Source organism: Scyliorhinus torazame, chromosome 5 (genome assembly GCF_047496885.1).
Source record: "Scyliorhinus torazame isolate Kashiwa2021f chromosome 5, sScyTor2.1, whole genome shotgun sequence".
NCBI lineage: Eukaryota > Metazoa > Chordata > Chondrichthyes > Carcharhiniformes > Scyliorhinidae > Scyliorhinus > Scyliorhinus torazame.
The window spans coordinates 304319885-304346063 of NC_092711.1; the positions used below are offsets into that span (position 1 = coordinate 304319885).

The window sequence follows — 26179 nt, forward strand, 5'->3', positions numbered from 1 at the left end:
GGTGCTTGGAAGTGGATGTGTGCAGATTGTAGACCTTGTTGTCTGACCCATGGCTAATTTTCTGAGAGTCACATGAATCTGCGGGAGATTCCTGGGCTTAAAAAAAAAATTGGCTATTTTTCAGTCATCTGGTAATAAATGCAATCACTCTCTCTTACGGTATTAAAAAAAATATGTATATTCAGCCTACTGTAAAGTACCATTGATGATGTAAATAGGTGACTAGGTTGTAACGGATGATGAGTTGCCGGGGGGTGGGGGGGGGAAGAGTTGGGGTGGCAGTGGAGGGGGGAAGAAATATCTTTTTGAGAAGCGAGGCATGTTGGGACTCGCCAGTCATGGACAAGCAGCATTTTGTTTTCCTTCTGAGCAACGACCTTATTTCCCAAGGACAAACCAGAGCTTGATGAAATGAGGCTGCAGATGGTCACCGATCACAACACTGAGCATTAATAAAGTAATGGGATGGGTGGGGGGAGGTGGGGGGGAATCGAGCACTTGGGGACAAAGAGGAATTTTTTTTTAGTCAAAATAAAAACCTGGGGGGAGGGGAGGAGAGAAGTGAAGGGTTAATTAAAAGGGCCTCCTGTGAGTTTTGTGTGTGTCTTGCCTCTGCTGCTCGCGTGTTTTTTTTTAAAGGTTGCTCCTTGTGCACCGGGAGACCTAAACAGTTGTCGGAGTCGAGCAGAACTTCTGTGACACAAATGTGGTTCTGAACGGTCTGAGTGCCGACTGGAAACTCCGGCACCCTGTGTGGGTGCATTAGCTGGTGCAAATCCACCTTGCACATTTTTTAAAATGCTGCCCGGGGGTGAATTTATTGATTTTAAAAAAAGGACTTGCTGTTCATTCGAATGGAACCATTTTGAAGTCTCATGCTGCTGGCCAGTTTGTACTTCGTGGGTTTAAACGAACCGTGTTTTTTTCCCCCTGAAAACTCTGGATTATAAAAATTCCTTTTTGCTGTTTTCGTGGCTGGCACCATATGGTGGGCTGCGGTGGCACAGTGGTTAGCACTGTTGCTTCACAGCGCCAGGGTCCCAGGTTCGATTCCCAACTTAGGTCACTGTCTGTGCGGAGTCTGCACGTTCTCACCGTGTCTGCGTGGGTTTCCTCCGGGTGCTCCGGTTTCCTCCCACAACTCCTGAAAGACGTGCTGTTAGGTAATTTGGACATTCTGAATTCTCCCTCCGTGTACCCGAACAGGCGCCGGAGTGTGGCGACTAGGGGATTTTCACTGTAACCTCATTGCAGTGTTAATGTAATGATTATTATTATAAATTTCGACTTTAAAAAAAATCTCTTTTTTTATAAGTGTCCACGTTGTCAGAAGGGAGACCAGCAAGTTAATGCTCCTTCCCAACTCAAAATGTGCTTAATAACCAGAGTGTAGAATGCAATATTACCGATCAGTAAAAATATTTGTTTACGCACATGCCAACCCTCGACTCGCTCTCCAGTGCATTTACGAAGCTGACTGTACGCAGAATGTATTCCTCCTGCTTTGTTAGAGCCTACATCGGCAAACGTGTCAGCCAGGTGTGGCGGCAAGAGTCATTGATTCCCTTCAAAGAGTGGCTTGGCTTTGTTGTGCAAGTGTGTACTTATCGGTGCCACAGGGGCAGGCAGAGGAGCAGAATGCACTTAAAAGGGCTTGTTCAGTACAGCGGGCCAGTGGATCAGTTACTGCTATCAAAAAAAAAAACACTTTTGTGATGGGCAGCTCTCGTGACATGTACAGTAATCTGAGACTTGCTCATTCTTTTGTGCATTAGTACTTCAAAAGGGGTGGATGTGAAAACAAATACTGAACATACCCTGATTTGCATCAGATCTATTACTGTGCCAGGACTGACTGTATCAGTGCTGTAACCAATTAACCAATGCTATTACTGCATCTTATAAATTGCGGTTCCTGACAACATACAAAGCAGCCAACCCCCATCTATAACTCAAGTGTAGGTTTTACATTTTGACCCGCAGTTTGGGGAGTTTCTTCTGTGTCTATTTCTCATTGCAAACCATGGTATAAAATGAACATACATTCGTGACGTTGCCCTCACTTGACGTCTAATTCATAACAATTGAGCTCTCGTCACCCCCCCCCGCCCCCCCCCCCCCCCCCCCCCCCCCCCCCCCCCCCCCCCCGGACCCCTACTGAAGCCCATGAAAGAAAACCCACCCTACCTGGGGACCACCTGCCGTCTAAGGAAATAAATGCCTCTGAGGAAGTAAGATAAAAATTCCACACTCACTCATTTAAATTCTAAGAGAGTGGATCTTCTCTTCAAATTTCATGCCAGCGCATTAATCAAGATCCAGCATTGGAACAATCCTGCAGCGAACCTGTGGCAACTCTTGGCTGCTTCCACCTCATAACAGGGATTGTAACATATTATTTTGAGGGAGATGGGGTTAAATCAAGCAATCACAGTTAACAGCTAATATCTCATTTACACGGTGACTCCGGACCATTCCATCCAGGCACCAGTCAATTGTGTTTAATGTTTACGCTGCAGCAAACCTTGCCTTTTTAGATAAGTTACCTCACTGACGCTAAGGCATCTGTTTACTGTGTAGATACCAGTGGCAAACGGTGCCTTGTATATACATGAGGGATTTACATTAGCAATTTTAAATTTTAAATTAACTCCAGAGCAGAGTCTAGTGTGTCACAGAATCCCTAAAGTGCAGGAGGAGGCCATTTGGCCCATCGAGTCTGCACTTGATGCACTCCCCCACCCCATCCCAATAGCCCCTCAACCTAACTTGCAAGTGTGCCCGGGGTTGTGTGAACCAGTGCTAAACTGCGCCCAGCCGAAGCCTCGCTGGTGAGGACGTTAGACCTGGGCGCTGTGGTAATCCGGCACAGACAGATTTAAATTAGCCTCATGGCTCATTTAAATATATTAATCTGGATCTCGCCCAGCGAGGGCAAAACCCAGATCGTGACGCGCGTTGCAGATATCGCGAGAGATTTAACAGCCTCGTCGCGTCACTGAGTCAGGCGCGACGAGGCCGTTTGATTGCCCCCATTATCTTCAGACCCAACTGCAAACTCTGCCCCCTTGCCACCTATTCTCCATTCGTCTCCCTGGCAGCTCCAGCTGCAAACTCTGCCCCCTTGCCACCTATTCTCCATTCGTCTCCCTGGCAGCTGCCTGAGACTGGACCAGACTGTCCACAGCCTCAGTGTTACACTTGCCCTCGGAGATGCTGATTTCCACCTCGACAGCATCAGCCGTATTCGCCCCTCCCTCAGCTGTTCTGCTGCCGTTGAAGCCCCGAGACCTTTTGCACCTCCGGACCTGATGATTCAAACACACTCCCGGCTGGTCTCCCACGTTCTACTCTCTGCCAGCTCGAGGCCGTCAGAAAACTCTGCTGTCCATATCCTAAATCGCACCAAAGGCAGATCACCCATCAGCCCCGATCTCGCCGACCTGCATTGGCTCCTGCTAAATGATGCTTCGATTTTAACATTCCCATGCTTGTTTTCAAACCCCTCACTCCTCCCTGCCTCTGTAATCTCCTCCAGCCCCACACCCCTGCAAGGTAGCTGCACATTTCTTTCTAATGTTAAACCTCTGAACATCCCCAATTTGAATCGCTCCGCCATTGGTGAAAGTGGGCGGGGTTTTCCGTCTGATCGCGCCGGTGGGATCTTCCGGTCCCGGTGACGGCGGGTTTTCTCCCCTGACAACAGCGGGACCAGAAGATCCCGCTGCCCACTGCCGGCCGCCTCTCAGCTCTGCGGGTCGGTAAATCCCTGCCGGTGTCTGCAACCTCCAAGCCCCAAGCTCTGGAATACCCTCCCTAAACCTTTCTGCTTCTCCTCTCTTTCTTGCCAATGCTCTTTCAAACTGACCTCTCTCTCTCGACCCGCTGTAACATCGGCTTCAATGGCCCATTGATAGATTGTATTTGATATCATTCCTCTGAAGCATCTTGGGAGGTTTTACAAATTTAACGGTTCTGTTGTTGTTGTCCTGGACTATGTTTACATATAGTCCTTAAAGGGGCACTGTCATCATATCAGGGGACGTTCTTGTCTGACTTAGTCCCTCAGATTATCTGCTCTGAAATCTCCATTCACGTCCTTTATATTGACCGCCTTGCAGGCAGCGGCGAACAGGCGAACGTTTTGCAATGCAGCTTTTCTTTTCTTTCAAAAGGAGGCCATTCAGCCCATCGAGCCTGCACCAACCCTCCGAAAGTGCACCCTACCCAGGCCCACTCCCCCACCCTATCCCCATAACCCCACCTCACCTTTTGGACACCAAGGGGTAACTTAGCGTGGTCAGTCCACCTAACCTGCGCATCTTTGGACTGTGGGAGGAAACCGGAGCACCCGGAGGAAACCCACGCACACACGGGGAGGACGTGCAGACTCCGCACAGACAGTCACCCGAGTTCGGAATTGAACCCGGGACCCTGGTGCTGTGAGGCAGCAGTGCTAGCCACAGTGCCGCCCCCCTTTCCTTTTAAAAAAAAAAATACCTTTTAACTTTCGTGTTTTTTGCGAATATTGCGGCAGATTTGATTTTGGCGGTGGCGCAGGCACTGTCGATTTGCTTCGGTAAAGGTGATCTCCGCCGGAGAGGCTATTTTATCAGAGTCTGACCTAGCAGCTGATTGACTGAAAGGGGCAGGTTGGCCTTGCAAAAAATTAAAAACCATTCTTTGCATTTGTGCATGGGCAAGGGCGTGATATTTCGTCCGCGCATTTTCTTATTTACTTATTTAGTAGATTGTCCTTCCCGTTTTCCTTTCATTGCCGACTTTTCATTTTCCTCCCCTTTCTCTAATCTGTTCTTTGTCTTCGAGCTGCCCAACAGTTGCCTAGCAGTGACCACGGGCTGCCATTATTGATCAATATAACAAAACATGTGCTGCAGCGATCTGCATTACATCACTGTCGAGCAACAGTGAAGCTGTGCTGCATTTGGAAATGTGGTAAATAATACAGTGCATACCAGGACTGCTTTAGGTACAGAGAGAGGGGGGGGGGGGGGGGGGGGGGGGGGGGGGAGAATTCGGGGTAACATTTTTCCTAGCCTATCAGTAATCCACACTCTCTCCTCCCCTCTCCCTCTCTCTCTCTCTCTCTTCCTCAGTCCCACTGTGGACAATGCCTTGAATTAATGAATGAATCACAAAGTGATTAGTCAGGTGTAATGTGGCCTGATTTATGGAAATTGGGCATGATAATGGATGATTAATTGCAAAGTGAAATATCCCCTGCGCAGCCTCCACTATTAATGGTTGTGTTTTGAGCTGTATTAAAATAAGTAAAGATACAATGTAGTCCTTTATCATACCGAGACTACCCAACTATTGTTCGAATGGCCTATTAGCTTTCTTCATTGTCTGTTTAAGGGACCTGTTAAATGGGGGCTGATCTATCCTGGAAGGTTTGTCGGAAGTTTAGAAACAGTTTTTCACTCGGTCTTGCTGAGGAAGCTAACTGGGATGTTTCCAAGGAAAGTGTGTGGGGGGGGGGGTTTATCTCATTCAATAACTATTCCATGTATCTGACTCTCCAGCTACCCATTACAGCATGTCGCTCAGATCAAAAGCTGCTTCTAATGGAGCACTTCTGAAGGACACCGTTTTAATGAGAGACACCAGCTCCCACTGGTGGCAAATCTGTGTAGCTGCACAGGAGTTGGTGGGATTAACGCAAATTGTCCTGATTTTTCTAGTGTCTCTTGCTATGGGCGCGATTCTCAACTCCCGCGCCGGTTGGGAGAATCGCCGGGGCCGCCAAATTTTCCCGCGACGCCGGTCCGACGCCCTCCCACGATTCTCCCAAGCGGCGGGAACGGCCCCGTCGGCTTCCACGCGGCGCAGGCCGGAGAATCGCCCGAGACACCCAAAATGGCGATTCTCCGGCACCCCTGCTATTCTCAGGCCCGGATGGGCCGAGCAGCCAGGCCAAAACGGCGGGATCCCCCCCCCCGGCGCCATCCACACCTGGTTGCTGCCGTTGGGAACAGCGTGGGAACGCTGGGGGGGGCGGGGGGGGGATCCTGCACCGAGGGGTACCTCAAATGGGGTCTGGCCCGCGATCGGTGCCCACCGATCGTCGGGCCGTCCTCTCTGAAGGAGGACCTCCTTTCTTCCGCAGCCCCGCAAGATCCGTCTGCCATCTTCTTGCGGGGCGGACTCGGAGAGGACGGCAACCACGCATGCGCGGGTGACACCAGTTATGCGGCGCCGGCCGCGTCATGTATGCGGCGCCGCCTTTACGCGGCGACAAGGCCTGGCGCGGGTAAATGACGCGTCCCCGCTCCTAGCCCATTATCGGGCCCTGAATCGGTCGGCATAGGGACCGTTTCGCGCCGTCGTGAACCTCGACGGCGTTCACGACGGCGTGGGCACTTTGGCGCGGGAGTGGAGAATCCCGCCCATATATTCCCCCCCCCCCCCCCCCCCATAGAAATTTGACACTGAAATAAAATGGATTTTTTTTGGCATCAAGTTTGAGTAAGTTACTGTAGAGCTGGATGTGAATCAAACCCAGGAATCAGACATCAAAGGAACATTATTGTGCTTTGCCTGAGATGCTAAATCCATGAGAAATTTAATGTGCCCTAGAGCATTGAAATGATTCCAAATACGCCTTTTCTTAAAAAAAAACAGATGCACACTTTTGCTTCAGTGGGCAGGGACCATTACATGCAACTAGGCGACCTGCAAGGCAACATTACTGTTTATAACCCAATGTTTATAGAATACTGCCATATGTATTTAGGTGAATGCTATTCCTTTTTTAAAATTACAAATTTAGAGTACCCAATTCTTTTTTTCCAATTAAGGGGCAATTTGGCGCAGCCAATTCACCTACCTTGCACATCTTTGGGTTGTGGGGGTGAGACCCACACAGACACGGGGAGAATGTGCAAACTCCACATGACAGTGACCCGGGGCAGTGCTAACCACTGCACCAACGTGCCGCCCAGGTGAATGTCATTCCAATACACATCATACCCTCTGCCTAAAAGGGTGGTAGATGCAGATTGATAACTTTTAAAAAAAGAGAGAGAGAATTAGATACAATAGCAGGACTATGAGGGCGTAAAAGTCTGTGGAACTAGCCCTTTCACAGATCCAGTATCGGCATGGTGGATTGAATGGTCTCCTTCTGGACTGTCTGATTCTAAACCCACAATTTTTATCTTCCTGATGGAGAGTAAGCATTCAGCTTTCTTCTCTCTCTGCAAATTTCTGCCATAAAGTGCAGTGGATCTCCCGAAGGCTTTGATTTGCTTTTTGCTTCTGTGATGGGAGCATGACCACGGACTGCCAGCTCTTTTCAGAGATGTGGGGCTGAATTTTACAGTCAGCATCAAAGCAATGGCACTCACCACTGGCCTCGAGAAAGCTGCCCACAAAGATCCAGTGATCTCTATGGAGTGGATTTCCTCTGTCCCCGCGGCTGTTTCAGCTTGGCGCCAACTCGAGGTAATCCCTTGATGTACAGCAGCGGTGATGTCTGTAAGCAGGGCAAATAGCCAGTCAGATCGAAGAATTCTCACAGACAGAAAAGCAGGAATTAAAGGCACTCAGTAGCCTCTTTTAATTTAAATTTGCAGATACCAAAGGAAATGATTATGATTGGGGGCAGCACGGTGGCGCAGTGGGTTAGCCCAGCAGCCTCACGGCGCCGAGGTCCCAGGTTCGATCCCGGCTCTGGGTCACTGTCCGTGTGGAGTTTGCACATTCTCCCCGTGGGTTTTCTCCCCCACAACCCAAAAGATGTGCAGGGTAGGTGGACTGGCCACGCTAAATTGCCCCTTAATTGGAAAAAATGAATTGGGTACTCTAAATTTAATAAAAATAGAAATGATTATGATTGGATTGAGGGAGAAGCTAAAATACTGTTAAACAACTTCAAAAAATATAGTATTTTACTTAAATGGAATTTGTTTCTCATTTCGAAGAGACTTTGACATTTCCCAGATATAAAATTAGCTTTTCAGGGCTGTTGAGGGTGTTTAGTAGTAATTATGAAGTTAGTACATCATCAAAGCCCCAGTTACACTTCAATCAAGGCACCATGGTTCAGCAGGCCATTCAAGGGGAGGGAGTAAATAGGCAAGTTGTAGTTGTAGGGGATTCTATTATCAAGGGGATAGATAGTATCCTTTGTGAGCAGGATAAAGAGTCCCGCATGGTATGTTGCCTGCCCGGTGCTAGGGTGCGGGACATCTCTGACCGGCTTGAAAGGATACTGGAGAGGGAGGGGGCGGATCCAGTTGTTGTGGTCCATGTCGGTACCAACAACATAGGCAAGTCTAGGAAAGAGGACCTGTTTAGAGATTATAAAGAGCTAGGATTTAAATTAAAAAACAGGTCCTCAAGGGTCATAATCTCCGGATTACTGCCCGAGCCACGTGCAAGTTGGCATAGGGAGTCAAGAATAAGGGAAGTTAACACGTGGCTGAAAGAGTGGTGTGGGAAAGAGGGGTTCCTTTTCATGGGACACTGGCATCAGTTTTGGGACAGGGGGGACCTATACCGTTGGGATGGTCTCCACCTGAACCGAGCTGGGACCAGTGTTCTGGCGAAAAGAATAAATAGGGTGGTCAATAGGACTTTAAACTAAAGATTGGGGGGGAAGGGAAAGTCAGGGAACAAAGAGGTGAAGTAATCAGTGGGAAGCGTAGCTGCTTAGGAATACAAAAAAGCACGAAAAGACAAAACTCAGGAAAGGTTACGATAGTCCCCATCCCACAAAATATGACACAGTGTATGGAAAGGCTCAGTAAACCAAGGTCCACCACACTAAGAAAACAAAAAGGGACGGTCAATAGAGAATTAAAGGTGCTATATTTAAATGCGCGCAGTGTACGGAACAAGGTAGATGAGCTTGTCGCCCAGATTGTGACTGGCAGGTATGATGTGGTAGGCATCACAGAGACATGGTTGCAGGGGGTTCAGGACTGGCATTTAAACATCCAGGGATTCACAACCTATCGAAAAGACAGGGAGGTGGGCAGAGGGGGCGGGGTTGCCTTGTTAATTAGGAATGAAATTAAATCAATAGCACTAAATGACATAGGGTCAGATGATGTGGAGTCTGTGTGGGTAGAGTTGAGGAACCACAAAGGCAAAAAAACCATAATGGGAGTTATGTACAGGCCTCCTAACAGTGGTCAGGACCGGGGGCACAAAATGCACCACGAAATAGAAAGTGCATGTCAGAAAGGCAAGGTCACAGTGATCATGGGGGACTTCAATATGCAGGTGGACTGGGTAAATAATGCTGCCAGTGGACCCAAGGAAAGGGAATTCATTGAATGTTTACAGGAGGGCTTTTTGGAACAGCTTGTGATGGAGCCCACGAGGGAACAGGCCATTCTGGACTTAGTGTTATGTAATGAACCAGACTTGATTAAAGATCTTAAAGTAAGGGAGCACTTAGGAGGCAGTGATCATAATATGGTAGAATTCAATCTCCAATTTGAAAGAAAGAAGGTAGAATCAGATGTAAAGGTGTTACAGTTAAATAAAGGTAACTACAGGGGCACGAGGGAGGAACTGACGAAAATCGACTCGGAGCAGAACCTAGTGGGAAAGACAGTAGAACAGCAATGGCAGGAATTTCTGGGAGTAATTGAGGACACAGTGTAGTGGTTCATCCCAAAGAAAAGAAAGGTTATCAGAGGGGGGATTAGGCAGCCATGGCAGACAAAGGAAGTTAGGGAATGCATCAAAGCTAAAGAGAAAGCCTATAATGTGGCAAAGAGTAGTGGGAAGTCAGAAGATTGGGAAGGCTACAAAAACAAACAGAGGATAACAAAGAGAGAAATAAGGAAAGAGAGGATCAAATATGAAGGTAGGCTAGCCAGTAACATTAGGAATGATAGTAAAAGTTTCTTTAAATACATTAAAAACAAACGGGAGGCAAAAGTTGACATTGGGTCGCTCCAAAATGACGCTGGTATTTTGTGATGGGAGACAAGGAAATAGCTGAGGAACTAAATAAGTACTTTGCGTCAGTCTTCACAGTAGAAGACATGAGTAATATCCCACCAATTCCGGAGAGTCAGGGGGCAGAGTTGAATATGGTAGCCATCACAAAGGAGTAAGTGCAAGAGAAACTAAGAGGTCTAAAAATTGATAAATCTCCGGGCCCAGATGGACTACATCCTAGAGTTCTAAAGGAGATAGCTGAAGAAATAGTGGAGGCGTTAGTTATGATCTTTCAAAAGTCACTGGAGTCCGGGAAAGTCCCAGAGGGAAAATCGCTGTTGTAACCCCCCTGTTCAAGAAGGGAACAAGGAAAAAGATGGAAAATTATAGGCCAATTAGCCTAACCTCGGTTGTTGGCAAGATTCTAGAATCCATTGTTAAGGATGAGATTTCTAAATTCTTGGAAGTGCAGTGTCAGATTAGGACAAGTCAGCATGGATTTAGTAAGGGGAGGTCGCGCCTGACAAACCTGTTAGAGTTCTTTGAAGAGATAACAAATAAGTTAGACCAAGGAGAGCCAATGGATGTTATCTATCTTGACTTCCAAAAGGCCTTTGATAAGGTGCCTCACGGGAGACTGCTGAGTAAAATAAGGGCCCATGGTATTCGAGGCAAGGTACTAACATGGCTTGACGATTGGCTGTCAGGCAGAAGGCAGAGAGTTGGGATAAAAGGTTCTTTTTCGGAATGGCAACCGGTGACGAGTGGTGTCCCGCAGGGTTCAGTGTTGGGGCCACAGCTGTTCTCTTTATATATTAACGATCTAGATGACGGGACTGGGGGCATTCTGGCTAAGTTTGCCGATGATACAAAGATAGGTGGAGGGGCAGGTAGTATGGAGGAGGTGGGGAGGCTGCAGAAAGATTTAGACAGTTTAGGAGAGTGGTCCAAGAAATGGCTGATGAAATTCAACGTGGGCAAGTGCGAGGTCTTGCACTTTGGAAAAAAGAATAGAGGCATGGACTATTTTCTAAACGGTGACAAAATTCATAATGCTGAAGTGCAAAGGGACTTGGGAGTCCTAGTCCAGGATTACTACTTGGAACTATGATGTTGTTGCCATTACAGAGACCTGGTTGAGGGAAGGGCAGGATTGGCAGCTAAACGTTCCAGGATTTAGATGTTTCAGGCGGGATAGAGGGGGATGTAAAAGGGGAGGCGGAGTTGCGCTACTTGTTCGGGAGAATATCACAGCTATACTGCGAGAGGACACCTCAGAGGGCAGTGAGGCTATATGGGTAGAGATCAGGAATAAGAAGGGTGCAGTCACAATGTTGGGGGTATACTACAGGCCTCCCAACAGCCAGCGGGAGATAGAGGAGCAGATAGGTAGACAGATTTTGGAAAAGAGTAAAAACAACAGGGTTGTGGTGATGGGAGACTTCAACTTCCCCAATATTGACTGGGACTCACTTAGTGCCAGGGGCTTAGACGGGGCGGAGTTTGTAAGGAGCATCCAGGAGGGCTTCTTAAAACAATATGTAAACAGTCCAACTAGGGAAGGGGCGGTACTGGACCTGGTATTGGGGAATGAGCCCGGCCAGGTGGTAGATGTTTCAGTAGGGGAGCATTTCGGTAACAGTGACCACAATTCAGTAAGTTTTAAAGTACTGGTGGACAAGGATAAGAGTGGTCCAAGGATGAATGTGCTAAATTGGGGGAAGGCTAATTATAACAATATTAGGCGGGAACTGAAGAACATAGATTGGGGGCGGATGTTTGAGGGCAAATCAACATCTGACATGTGGGAGGCTTTCAAGTGTCAGTTGAAAGGAATACAGGACAGGCATGTTCCTGTGAGGAAGAAAGATAAATACGGCAATTTTCGGGAACCTTGGATGACGAGTGATATTGTAGGCCTCGTCAAAAAGAAAAAGGAGGCATTTGTCAGGGCTAAAAGGCTGGGAACAGATGAAGCCTGTGTGGCATATAAGGAAAGTAGGAAGGAACTTAAGCAAGGAGTCAGGAGGGCTAGAAGGGGGTCACGAAAAGTCATTGGCAAATAGGGTTAAGGAAAATCCCAAGGCTTTTTACACGTACATAAAAAGCAAGAGGGTAGCCAGGGAAAGGGTTGGCCCACTGAAGGATAGGCAAGGGAATCTATGTGTGGAGCCAGAGGAAATGGGCGAGGTACTAAATGAATACTTTGCATCAGTATTCACCAAAGAGAAGGAATTGGTAGATGTTGAGTCTGGAGAAGGGGGTGTAGATAGCCTGGGTCACATTGTGATCCAAAAAGACGAGGTGTTGGGTGTCTTAAAAAATATTAAGGTAGATAAGTCCCCAGGGCCGGATGGGATCTACCCCAGAATACTGAAGGAGGCTGGAGAGGAAATTGCTGAGGCCTTGACAGAAATCTTTGGATCCTTGATGTCTTCAGGGGATGTCCGGAGGACTGGAGAATAGCCAATGTTGTTCCTCTGTTTAAGAAGGGTAGCAAGGATAATCCCGGGAACTACAGGCCGGTGAGCCTTACTTCAGTGGTAGGGAAATTACTGGAGAGAATTCTTCGAGACAGGATCTACTCCCATTTGGAAGCAAATGGATGTATTAGTGAGAGGCAGCACGGTTTTGTGAAGGGGAGGTCGTGTCTCACTAACTTGATAGAGTTTTTCGAGGAGGTCACTAAGATGATTGATGCAGGTAGGGCAGTAGATGTTGTCTATATGGACTTCAGTAAGGCCTTTGACAAGGTCCCTCATGGTAGACTAGTACAAAAGGTGAAGTCACACGGGATCAGGGGTGAACTGGCAAGGTGGATACAGAACTGGCTAGGCCATAGAAGGCAGAGGGTAGCAATGGAGGGATGCTTTTCTAATTGGAGGGCTGTGACCAGTGGTGTTCCACAGGGATCAGTGCTGGGACCTTTGCTCTTTGTAGTATATATAAATGATTTGGAGGAAAATGTAACTGGTCTGATTAGTAAGTTTGCAGACGACACAAAGGTTGGTGGAATTGCGGATAGCGATGAGGACTGTCTGAGGATACAGCAGGATTTAGATTGTCTGGAGACTTGGGCGGAGAGATGGCAGATGGAGTTTAATCCGGACAAATGTGAGGTAATGCATTTTGGAAGGGCTAATGCAGGTAGGGAATATACAGTGAATGGTAGAACCCTCAAGAGTATTGAAAGTCAAAGAGATCTAGGAGTACAGGTCCACAGGTCATTGAAAGGGGCAACACAGGTGGAGAAGGTAGTCAAGAAGGCATACGGCATGCTTGCCTTCATTGGCCGGGGCATTGAGTATAAGAATTGGCAAGTCATGTTGCAGCTGTATAGAACCTTAGTTAGGCCACACTTGGAGTATAGTGTTCAATTCTGGTCGCCACACTACCAGAAGGATGTGGAGGCTTTAGTGAGGGTGCAGAAGAGATTTACCAGAATGTTGCCTGGTATGGAGGGCATAAGCTATGAGGAGCGATTGAATAAACTCGGTTTGTTCTCACTGGAACGAAGGAGGTTGAGGGGCGACCTGATAGAGGTATACAAAATTATGAGGGGCATAGACAGAGTGGATAGTCAGAGGCTTTTCCCCAGGGTAGAGGGGTCAATTACTAGGGGGCATAGGTTTAAGGTGAGAGGGGCAAAGTTTAGAGTAGATGTACGAGGCAAGTTTTTTACGCAGAGGGTAGTGGGTGCCTGGAACTCACTACCGGAGGAGGTAGTGGAGGCAGGGACGATAGGGACATTTAAGGGGCATCTTGACAAATATATGAATAGGATGGGAATAGAAGGATACGGACCCAGGAAGTGTAGAAGATTGTAGTTTAGTCGGGCAGTATGGTCGACACGGGCTTGGAGGGCCGAAGGGCCTGTTCCTGTGCTGTACATTTCTTTGTTCTTTGTTCTTTGTATTCTCTAAAGGTAAACTTGCAGGTTGAGTCCGTAATTAAGAAAGCAAATGCAATGTTGTCATTCATCTCAAGAGGCTTGGAATATAAAAGCAGGGATGTACTTCTGAAGCTTTATAAAGCATTAGTTAGGCCCCATTTAGAATACTGTGAGCAATTTTGGGCCCCACACCTCAGGAAGGACATACTGGCACTGGAGCGGGTCCAGCGGAGATTCACACGGATGATCCAAGGAATGGTAGGCCTAACATACGATGAACGTCTGAGGATCCTGGGATTATATTCATTGGAGTTTAGGAGGTTGAGGGGAGATCTAATAGAAACTTACAAGATAATGAATGGCTTAGATAGGGTGGATGTAGGGAAGTTGTTTCCATTAGCAGGGGAGACTAGGACCCGGGGGCACAGCCTTAGAATAAAAGGGAGTCACTTTAGAACAGAGATGAGGAGAAATTTCTTCAGCCAGAGAGTGGTGGGTCTGTGGAATTCATTGCCACAGAGGGCGGTGGAGGCCGGGACGTTGAGTGTCTTTAAGACAGAAGTTGATAAATTCTTGATTTCTCGAGGAATTAAGGGCTATGGAGAGAGAGCGGGTAAATGGAGTTGAAATCAGCCATGATTGAATGGCGGAGTGGACTCGATGGGCCGAATGGCCTTACTTCCATTCCTATGTCTTATGGTCTTAATCAAAAAGATGTACTTTCTCTTGCAAGGGTTTTAACAATGAGACTGACAACATAAAAGAGGAAGCTTTTGTCAATTCACTGATTGCATAGGGATTGTATTCGGTGAGGTGGATTCTCGACAGCACCCTGCCCGAGGGGCACACAATTACTCTGTTGTTTTGCGCCTGTGCGGACAAGTTATACATTTCAATGGAGTCATGATGGCAAAGGCTGACACTTTTACCATCAATACTACCATAGAATTCAAGCTATCATTTTTCTTTTCCTTGCTCCCATTCCTTTGCTCCCTGTGTGCTTCACTGGGATAAAGTTTCATGGGCATCAGTCACTGTCATCCTGTTGGCCAAGTGAGCATTTATTCAGGTGACCATGTGTGTTTTCAGGCTATTTGACTGTAAGGGCCATCACAATCAAGTCCTCGCCCTAACATCCAGATGCACGCTGTTCTGGCAAAAGTCATGGCAATAAGAACCAGGAGCATATCTGACTTTTTATCCTCTCTCTTCTTCCCTGAGCCAATTATATCACCTTTCCCGATCCAACAACTGAGTTCAGTATTTCCTTGCAGACCAGAGAGTGTGAGTGTGTGTGTGTGTAAGGGAAATCAGCACATTTTTTGGAAGAGAGTACTGATTGGTTGGCACGTGGACTCAAATTGGTAGAGGCGTTGCCTCGGAGAACGCACCAGTTGATGGTGACTGACAGTTAACTGCCAAGCATTGTTTGAAATTTAAACCAGGCAGCTTGACAACCAATCACCAGGCAAGGGAGGCATGGGTGTGATTCAAAATTCTGTACTAGATTTTAAGAGGGTTATTGTTGGAAGATGTATATAGATTTCCATTTCCTGTTCATTGATCCTGGAATATAAAAACCTAAAGCATCTGCGTCAATTTTCACTTACGATGTAGAGCAATGCCTCAGGATAAGTTTTACTTTTTTGAACTAATGGGGAAAATTGATTGTGCCGATAGAACTTCATTAAAAAAACTCTCCTGTTGTTAAATTTCAGTAAAAGCAAAAAATGACCGACAATCAAACATAATGTTGGGTTATTGTTATGGCTTTTGCCCTAATGTAGGTTCATGGGTCATAACCTTGGCCCTAATGTAGGTTCGTGAGGGTCGTGACCTTCGCCCTAATGTAGGTTCGCAAGGGTTGTGACCTTGGCCCTAATGTAGGCTCACAAGGATCGTGACCTTGGCCCTAATGTAGGCTCAAGGGTTGTAAGCTTGTCCCTAATGTAGGCTCACAAGGGTCGTGACCTTGGCACTTATGTAGGCTTATGATGGTCATGACCTTGGCCCTAATGTAGGCTCACCCATCATGACCTTGGCCGCAGTGTAGATTGATAAACAGTGATGTTTGCCCTGACTGAGATCTACATAAGTAGAAGTGCCCTCTATATATTTTTGCCTCCGTAATGTAGGAATACCATCGTGATAAACACTAAAAATTTTCAGCAGGTCAGGCAGCTTCTGCAGAGGGGGAAATGGTGTTAGAGTTTAATGACCTTTCATCAGAACTGGTAAAAGCCAAAAATGTAATAGGTTTTAAACAAGTGACGGAGGGCAGGGGGACGAAGACAGGGAGGGCTTGAATGACGAAACGCGTGGCAAAGGGAGCGGTACGGTAAAGATACCATCAGCAGTGTTGGGAAAACCTGTCTCTTTTTATTACTCCTATTTCCTGGCTTAAATCTGAAACCAGGAGTGAACACAGTTCTTTAAAATCACAAGCAAGGGCTAAGTAATGTAAAGGTAAGACAAGTGGCTAAGGTTCAGTTTGATCCTGATATTAAGACCTTTCGTCCCTCAACCATTGATGGAAAGTCCCCGGGAGCCAGCGTTACTTCTGTAGCACTCAGTAAACTGAAAGTCTTCTTGTATCTTATCGTGATTGTTCCTTCACACAAAGTACCGAGCTTGAAACATTTCCTGCTGATCCCTCCCAAAGGCTGAATTCCCCACTAAGTTTAATTCCTGAGGTTTTTCTTTCTAGATTGGTGCTAGCGTGCCTCAGATCACACATGAGCCCATTTTGACCCCCAAAATGGTGTTGGCTGAACAAATTTGTATTTCATCGTTAAAAACCAAGGAAACAGAACTGCGCAAGAACAGCAGGGATTACACTCGAGTGAGCTGTAGATCACTCCATTTCCGATTTCAGGGCGCCCGCATACAACCTCTGTATTGTTAACCCTGGTGGTAATTTAGCAATCGCATGACCACAAATCGTCTTTAGAATGTTAGAACCGACTGGGTTCTAATGATTTAGCGTTTCAGTACATGATACAGGGGTTCAGTCAAATTGCCATCATCAGATGTATTCCTGGAGATTTTGTAGGATAATTTCTGGCCTCCAGTGCAGAAGGAGGCCATTCGGCCCATCAAGTCTGCACCGGCCCTTGGAAAGAGCACCCTACTTAAGTCCACGCCTCCATCCTATACCTAATCCCCGTAACCCCACCTAACATTTTTGGACACGAAGGGAAGGGCAATTAACACGGCCAATCCACCTTTGATCGAAGAAAATGAAGAACACCCCACAATTTATTTAATTCCCCCGATGATTTTTCTTCCGGGTTGCTCACAACATCAGTGTCCCTGAAAATTAATCCTTCTTTCACGGAGACTTCAGGATAATCCAGTTGGGTTGGTGCCCCTAACTCCGGGTACTGTTATTGCCCCTAACTCAGGGCACTGTTCACCATAGCTTCTCATTGTCTCATGTTGGTCATTACTATTTCGCTGCGTAACGTGCTTAATTTCCTAAAAGAAGTGGGGCTTTGAGATTGGGCTGAAGGAAATGAAGGCCGATCCGATGAGCAATCAGCGGCTTGTCACAGTTCAGGGTGTCCAAATAAAAAAAGGAAGGAAGTCGTATCTTCCGAAATGGAGTCAGGAGCTTATGTGTATCGCATTTGCTGAACTGCAAACTTTCCCTCGCCAACTAACCTATAATTAGCTGTCCTACTTACAGCAGTTTGTATTTTTACAGGGGCAAGGGTAATGAAGCACAGCTGCATTGTAGGAGGATCATGCATGTGCCTCCCGGTATCTATGTTCTTCTCATTACAAAACAAGCACGATTCAATCAGCAATGCCACGGGAGGTCTGCTAGCCATGGCTGTTTATCAAAGCTGGCAGATAGATAGAAACAGAAAATGCTGGACAATCTCCACAGGTCTGACGGCATCTGTGGAGAGAGAAGGGAGCTAACGTTTTGAGTCTGGATGACTCTTTGTCAAGGCTGGAGAGAACTGGAAATAGGGGTAGATTTATGCTGTTGCGGGGGGCGTGGAGCAGTGGGGCTGTTAGAGGGCCAGCGATAGGTGGAGATTGACAAAGATGTCATGGTCAGAATGACAAAGGGAATGTAAATGGCGGTGAGCATGGCTACGAAAGGTGCTGATGGTGGCATATTAAGAGATCAGAATGTGTTACTGACAGAAAAATCTATAATTATAGTTCTCTTTATAATAAACACTAATTGTGTTGAAATTTACAAACCTGGGGCGACATTCTCCGACCACCCGCCGGGTCGGAGAATCGCCGGGGGCTGGCGTGAATCCCGCCCCCGCCGGTTGCCGAAGTCTCCGGCACCGGAGATTCGGCGGGGGCGGGAATCGCGCCGCGCCGGTTGGCAGGCCCCCCCGCTCGATTCTCCGGCCCGGATGGGCCGAAGTCCCGCCGATAAATTGCCTGTCCCGCCGGCGTAAATTGAACCACCGACCTTACCGGCGGGACAAGGCGGCGTGGGCGGGCTCCGGGGTCCTGGGGGGGGGCGCGGGGCGATCTGGCCCCGGGGGGTGCCCCCACGGTGGCCTGGCCCGCGATCGGGGCCCACCGATCCGCGGGCGGCCCTGTGCCGTGGGGGCACTCTTTCCCTTCCGCCTCCGCCACGGTCTCCACCATGGCGGAGGCAGAAGAGACTCCCTCCACTGCGCATGCGTGGGAAACTGTTAGCGGCCGCTGACGCTCCCGCGCATGCGCCGCCCCGAGATGTCATTTCCGCGCCAGCTGACAGGGCAACAAAGGCCTTTTCCCCCAGCTGGCGGAGCGGAAATTCCTCCGGCGTCGGCCTAGCCCCTCAATGTTGGGGCTTGGCCCCCAAAGATGCGGAGCATTCCGCACCTTTGGGGCGGTGCGATGCCCGTCTGATTTGCGCCGTTTTGGGCGCCAGTCAGCGGACATCGCGCCATTTCCGGAGAATCTCGCCCCTGGTGATTGTAATTATTGGGCAGCCAGGTGCCAAAGACTTTGGGACCTTTTTCGAAGGATTATTGGTTAATTCACTTGTGTTGTGACCCCGGGGCAGGTGGGGCTGGAATTGACCGTGCGCTAACCCAGGGTGTCGAAACAATGCAAACACGTCTGCTTAAAATTCCATTTACAGATGATAAGACAAATGAAAGGTTTTTTTTGCAAAAGCAGAAAGAGCACTGAAGGTACAAAGAAAAGTCTGTATTTTGGCCATTTGATCAGAGCTGAAAAGCTACAGCGAAAGATCTCTCCCAGAGATCAAAGTGGAGGCAGCAGAAAGAGGGGTCGACCTGGGTGTAATTGGATGATGGACCTCACAGAACGGTTTCTGATGAGTTACAGTGAATGTGTGAGGCTGGAGCTGGACAGGCGAGCATGGCATATCATGGCAACAGACCTCCTGGCAGGATGGGCTCCAAGCAGCAGTAATGGGTGGGCATGTGGGTGATGTGTTTGCCTAGCCCTCAGTTATTTCGGAGATGAAAAGTTGAGTAGACTGACTGAAGAAAGAAAAGAGCCGCCCACATCAATAATTGATACCAAGCTATCCCAGAAGAATACACAATATTTCCAAAATAATTGAGACAATTGTCGAAGTATTGGGATGGGAATGCGGGGGGTGGTAGTACAGTCGTGGGGAGCCAGGCAGACAGACATCTCACATAATTAAAGATATAAAAACAGAAAGTGCTAGACCTTTCCTCCGACAGTCAGCACAGTGAGATTTTTAAGTTCTCACTTTTACTCACCTGCCCAAGGTTTTCTGCATCCAGCAAGTCCACGGGTGGCCGATTAGGAGTAGTAAAATCGCCAAGCAGGCCCCGCTGCTGACTCAGGACCCGCTCGGCCACCCGAATGTCGCAGTTCCCGCCTGGTCAAACTCGGGGCCAGGTTTTGTAACGAATGGTTGAAAATGATGCTGTAGCTCCACCGTACATTTACATGTGCCCATGCAAATCATTGGTCAACTCCTTGGAGCAAAGGCATGGGATTATATTGGACATCCAGTGTTGGGGCACGATCTGAGCCCTCTGCTTACCTGTGGGCAATGGGACAGCAGGAAAGACCAGCTGAGCAACAGCAGACCAGATTGTTAAACATCAGCAGTAAATAAAGGTGGATGTAAAGTCCTGTTTTCTCCTAATTCCTTTTTCTCTCCTCCTTCACTATAGGATCATAATCCTGGTAACAATTATATAAAAGCCACGCCACAAGCCTTCCTCAAGCAGCAACTTCTGAAGAAACAGCATCATAATTTTCTCCAACAGCAGCTCATGGCGGACCAGGTAGGTCTCTCTGTTATTGAAGCACTTTCTGACAGTACTACGAATATATAACATCACTGACGTAGGCAGTGCATTCTGTCCCCCGTTGATTGTACTGGAGTGCAAAGTCAACACGCTAACAAAGTAGTATCAACATTACATAAAAGGGCAACATGGGCAGCTTACTAACTGGAAACCTCCAACAAAATACTGGAAAATGCTTGGCAGATCAGCCAGCGATTGCAGAGAGAAAGTCCGTGTTGACGAGCGCAATTTTCTGGACCTGTCACGGCGGGGGTAGGGCTGGCGAATGCAGTGAGCCGCTCAAAAGTCCATTGACTTTGGCAGGACTGGAAAATCCCACGGGTGGGAGGGGCCGTAAACTTCCGGCCAATGCTTCAGGTTGCTGACCTTTAGCCGGGAGCAGCTAAAACCTAAAACGTGTAAGTCCAGGCATTCTTCATATTGGTTTCCATTGGAGGCAGGAGGCTGTGTAGTTCTAACTGGGCTAATGAACTCTTGCAGCAAGGGACTCGTTGCAAAATGAGTTTGTGCTCGTTTTCCCAAGTTTCCATACATGCATACCTGGGTTTATGGGAAGGGCAGGTCAACTGCAGATTCAGACAAGCTTCTTAATCCCGAAACCCTCTTCCTCGTTTCATCCAAGGCAAAGTCTTACTAAATATTAGTAAAAATAGAACATAGAACATACAGTGCAGAAGGAGGCCATTTGGCCCATCGAGTCTGCACCGACCCACTTAAGCCCTCACTTCCAGCCTATCCCTGTAACCCAATAACCCCTCCTAACCTTTTTGGTCACTAAGGGCAATTTAGCATGGCCAATCCACCTAACCTGCATGTCTTTGGACTGTGGGAGGAAACTGGAGCACCCGGAGGAAACCCACTCAGACACTAGGAGAACGTGCAGACTCCGCACAAACAGTGACCCAGCAGGGAATCGAACCTGGGACTCTGGCGCTGTGAAGCTACAGTGCTATGCACTATGCTACTGTGCTGCCCCCAAAGATAAAGATATGGCCCTTTGGTTGGAACTTTAATCTGGAGAGATTGGTCACTGTTTACGCCGGTAGGAGGCAGCAAGTAATATTTGGCCTTTGACAAGATGGGCTTCACGGTAGCATGGTGGTTAGCACTGTTGCTTCACAGCGCCAGGGTCCCAGGTTGGGTCACTGTCTGTGCGGAGTCTGCACGTTCTCCCCGTATCTGCGTGAGTTTCCTCCGGGTTCTCTGGTTTCCTCCCACAAGTCCCGAAAGACGTGCTTGTTAGGTGGATTGGCCATGCTAAATTTGGCGTTAGTGACCAAAAAGATTAGGTGGGGTTACAGGCATAGGGAGGAGGTGTGGGCTTAAGTAGGGTGCTCTTACCAAGGGCCGGTGCAGACTCGATGGGCCGACTGGCCTCCTTCTGCACTGTAAATTTGATGATTCTATGATTCCTGAGGGTAAAAAAGGAACTGCAAAGCCTCCCAGTATCTGAAAGATTTGATTAGATGCTTTTGGAGCATTGATTTCATTGAGCTCCACTGTCGAAGGGAGTGGAGGACAATTCTGTTCGGAGTAGCAGATCAAATCGGGCTCTTGGCATGATATGCCCCGAGACACTTACTCTCCATTTTATTTGGCTTTGAACTGGAATTTGGAGTCCGCTTCATCTCCAACTTGGCCAGCTCCAAGCTTTTGCAGGCAGAATACAGGTGAAGTGGCAAAAGCTTTCTTTAAGGGTCACTTCCAGGAATGGAATCGGGAAATTCTGCCTTGCCATCCATAAAGAATATAAACCAATCATCGGCAGGATCCTTGAAAGCTTTAAAACAGTAGTCTTTTATTTCATCCATCTGAGCATTTCCACAATATATGGCCGCAGTTTTTAACATCCCAGCCTCATCAGGGTGCCTAATCTACTCCCTTTTGGAAGCAAGTGGACATATTAGCGAGAGGCAGCAGGGTTTTGTGAAGGGGAGGTCATGTGTCACTAAATTGATAGAGTTTTTCGAAGAAGTCACAAAGATGATTGATGCAGGTAGGGCAGTGGATGTTGTCTATATGGACTTCAGTAAGGCCTTTGACAAGGTCCCTTATGGCAGATTGGTACAAAAGGTGAAGTCACACGGGATCAGGGGTGAGCTGGCAAGATGGATACAGAACTGGCTAGGTCATAGAAGGCAGAGAGTAGCAATGGAAGGGTGCTTTTCTAATTGGAGGGCTGTGACTAGTGGTGTTCCGCAGGGATCAGTGCTGGGACCTTTGCTGTTCGTAATATATATAAATGATTTGGAGGAAAATGTAACTGGTCTGATTAGTAAGTTTGCAGGCGACACAAAGGTTGGTGGAATTGCAGATTGCAATGAGGACTGTCAGAGGATACAGCAGGATTTAGATTGTTTGGAGACTTGGGCGGAGAGATGGCAGATGGAGTTTAATCCGGACAAATGTGAGGTAATGCATTTTGGAAGGTCTAATGCAGGTAGGGACTATACAGTGAATGGTAGAACCCTCAAAAGTATTGAAAGTCAGAGAGATCTAGGTGTACAGGTCCACAGGTCACTGAAAGGGGCAACACAGGTGGAGAAGGTAGTCAAGAAGGCATACGGCATGCTTGCCTTCATTGGCCGGGGCATTGAGTATAAGAATTGGCAAGTCATGTTGCAGCTGTATAGAACCTTAGTTAGGCCACACTTGGAGTATAGTGTTCAATTCTGGTCGCCACACTACCAGAAGGATGTGGAGGCTTTAGAGAGGGTGCAGGAGGGATTTACCAGGATGTTGCCTGGTGTGGAGGGCATTAGCTATGAGGAGCGGTTGAATAAGCTCGGTTTGTTCTCACTGGAACGACGGAGGTTGAGGGGGACCTGATAGAGGTCTACAAAATTATGAGGGGCATAGACAGAGTGGATAGTCAGAGGCTTTTCCCCAGGGTAGAGGGGTCAGTTACTAGAGGGCATAGGTTTAAGGTGCGAGGGGCAAGGTTTAGAGTAGATGTACGAGGCAAGTTTTTTACACAGATGGTAGTGGGTGCCTGGAACTCGCTACCGGAGGAGGTGGTGGAAGCAGGGACGATAGTGACATTTAAGGGGCATCTTGACAAATACATGAATAGGATGGGAATAGAGGGATACGGACCCAGGAAGTGTAGAAGATTGTAGTTTAGTCGAGCAGCATGGTCAGCACGGGCTTGGAGGGCCGAAGGGCCTATTCCTGTGCTGTACTTTTCTTTGTTCTTTGTAATATAAAATATGCAGATGCTGGTAATCTGATTAAAAAAACAGAAAGTTCTGGGAAAACTATAGGGATCTGGCAGCATGTGTGGAGAGGGAAACCCAGTTGATGTTTCAAGTCTGTGTGATCTTTGTCTGAACAAGAGTCATATTGGACTTGAAACATTGGACACGAACGTATGGCCTCGTCGTGGCTGGGGCCGTTAAATCTTGCCATAGGTCTCGATTTTCGATGCTCAGGACATACGAGAGCTTGTGAGACGTTGCGATCTGGATCTCACCCTTATTGGGCATTTGCATACTGAAGTGAGTAGTTAGCCTCACTTAAATATGTCTGCACTGAAGTCTCCCAAGGCCCAGGATCGAATGCCGATACCTGGGACGCCTTGCCTTGGAACCGTTTAGCACTGGTCCACACAAAGGTGGACCAGGCGTAACGGCACCTTGGGGGGTCACCCAGGCAGCGGAGGCTCCGGAAGGTCGGCCTCTGGGCAGGGATGATGCCCCAGCACTGCCACTGCTGGCCTGGCACTGCCACCTGGACACCATGGCACTTGAGCTTGTCAGTACAGTAAATGAAGGTAAGTGTGCCTCGGCAGGGACAGAAAAAGAGTCCCATTTGATAACGGGGCCGTTCTCAACATTGCAGGCACCGAGAGACATCCCACTAAACGCTCTCAGAACAGGACTCTGTTTATCTCCTGTTAAATCGCGCCCGTAAGGACGGCACGGTGGTGCAGTGGTTAGCACTGCTGCCTCACGCCGTGAGATCCCAGGTTCGATCCTAGCCCCGGGTCACTGTCCATGATGAATTTGCACATTCTCGCCGTGTCTGCGTGGCTCTCGCCCCCACAACCCAAAGGTGTGCAGGGTAGGTGAATCGGCCACACTAAATTGCCCCCTAATTGGAAAAGAAAATTGGATACTCTAAATGTATTATTTTTTTTAAATCGCGCACGTTAATTCTGTTTCCCCCTCCACAGATGCTGCCAGATCCGCTGAGTTTTTCCAGAACTTTCTGTTTTTATTTTTCGTTGGGATGCCGTTTGCCGACTCATTGATCAAAGAAGTCAGCTGGTGGGGGGGGGGGGGGGGGGGTGGGGGGGGTAAAGGGGTATGTTTCCTGGGTCAAGACATGTGCTCTGGGCAGGAGTCCTGGTCCGGGTTGTGAGAGGAGGAAGACCAGGGCAGGGAGGAGGTTGGGGAGAGGTGTCCGGTTTCCTTTCAGGAGTTTGTGCTCTTCCTATCGCACAAAGAAGGAAAAGCACTGAAATATATTTATTTTAAATCCTCTGGCCCCTTGCCTGCTGTTACCAGCAGATTTTCTTTTGAGAGGGTATCCAGCACTGCTCTCTGCCAAGGTTAACGTAGCAGATTGATTCAATACACCAGAATATATAGATGTCTCCTCCAGTAATGCAGAACTCGCTCAGTACTGCACTGAAGTGTTAGCCTAGATTATGTACTCAAATCCTGGAATGGGGGCTTAGGCACATGACTTTCTGACACGGGGGGGGGGGGCCAGAATGATACAAACTGACAGTGCGTTGATGAATTTGGTGACACTTTCTTTTTACAATGTAACGAGGCAAGAGATGGTACACAATAGTATGTTGCTGTATAGCGGCAGAGACATTTTGTACTGAGCGTTACTTCTGTTGCTGTCCTTGTCTTCTCCATACACACGCATTATTGCAATTGGAATAAAATATTCAGGAAGGGGCCCGTGAGCCAAAAATCTCAAAGGCGCCTTGCGAGGGGCTGAAACACCCAAACTGTTAAGGTGGTACGGTAAATTCTTATTTGACCAGAGTTTTGCTGAGTCTCCTTCATCTCTGCAGCTTTAGGATTTACTTAAAGGGTCATGCTCCCCTCTTATTTTTTTATTTCAGGAGAAACAAAGACAGCACGATCAAATAAACGGCCACATGATCAGAGTGTCTCCTGATTACAAGGAGCAGAGGAACACATTTGGAGTTCAGCAGTTAAGCCAGTTCCAAGGTAAGATCAGTATTGGGCTGTGCAAGGTGGGTAGGTGGATTGGCCACTCTATAAATTGCCCCTTCATTTGAAAAAAATCATTGGATGCTCTAAATTTAAAAAAAAAAGTATTGGGCTGTGCAACTTAAAAAATTTTTTTACGGGTGTTTTTAATGAGGACACCAGTAAGTGCTTTACCCAGAGTTTAATCTCTGGCGGGATGGGGGAATGGGTTAATTCAGCAGGAAGCAGAGCTGTTCATTATGGACAAGCGAGTGCCTGTCTGCCGATTCTAGATTTGAAGTGAGAATATCAAGAATAAATTAGAAGGGCGCGCCTCCCCCACCTGACCGGAATAACCAGCTGCTTCCCTGGCATTCCCATCTCATCCTCTGTGAAATGTGCCCCTCCCCTCCCAGAGCAGCCTGGCAACATCACTTGTGGGTGAGGATATTGCTTAGTTGCTGCAGATAAATTTCGAGAGAGTGATCGAGACCTTGTAGGGTACTGGCCCGGGGTAGAGGCCAAACAAGCTCATTATCCCGTTGAGATGAATTAGAACGATTTAAGGTTCGCCCCAGAGTGAGCAAAAGCCCAAAGCAGGAAGTGTCACAGAGTGAGCACTGGCGGGCGTTTGTTTCTAAGTTCGGCTCACAGACCTTGAGGGATTGTGGAAATGCTGCAGGGTGTGGTCGGTGTTTTTCTGAAGTTTAATTTAGTTGTATACTGTCAGAAAAACTTTGCAGGGTGCCGCCCTACAAATACTATGGGGAATACTTGACGCTTTCACCACTTTTTAAAATTGAAGAATTGTTAAAATGCTGCTACTTGATCTGTGTGAGGAAGGAGCTGTATGACAGCGCACTTCAGGAGGTCCCGATGCACTTTATGAAGTACAATCACTGTTGCAATGC

The 26179-nt window shown here is 47.8% G+C and overlaps 1 protein-coding gene across 2 annotated transcripts in view; it reads left to right on the plus strand.

The window, feature by feature from the left end:
* Window positions 1–26179, plus strand: part of LOC140421277 (mastermind-like protein 2) — a 164980-nt gene that overhangs the window by 132171 nt on the left and 6630 nt on the right. For both annotated transcript variants that reach the window (XM_072505864.1, XM_072505865.1), the window contains exons 3-4: window positions 19957–20070; window positions 25178–25286. In XM_072505864.1, the coding sequence (XP_072361965.1) occupies window positions 19957–20070; window positions 25178–25286 (223 nt within the window). The remainder of the gene's footprint in view (window positions 1–19956; window positions 20071–25177; window positions 25287–26179) is intronic.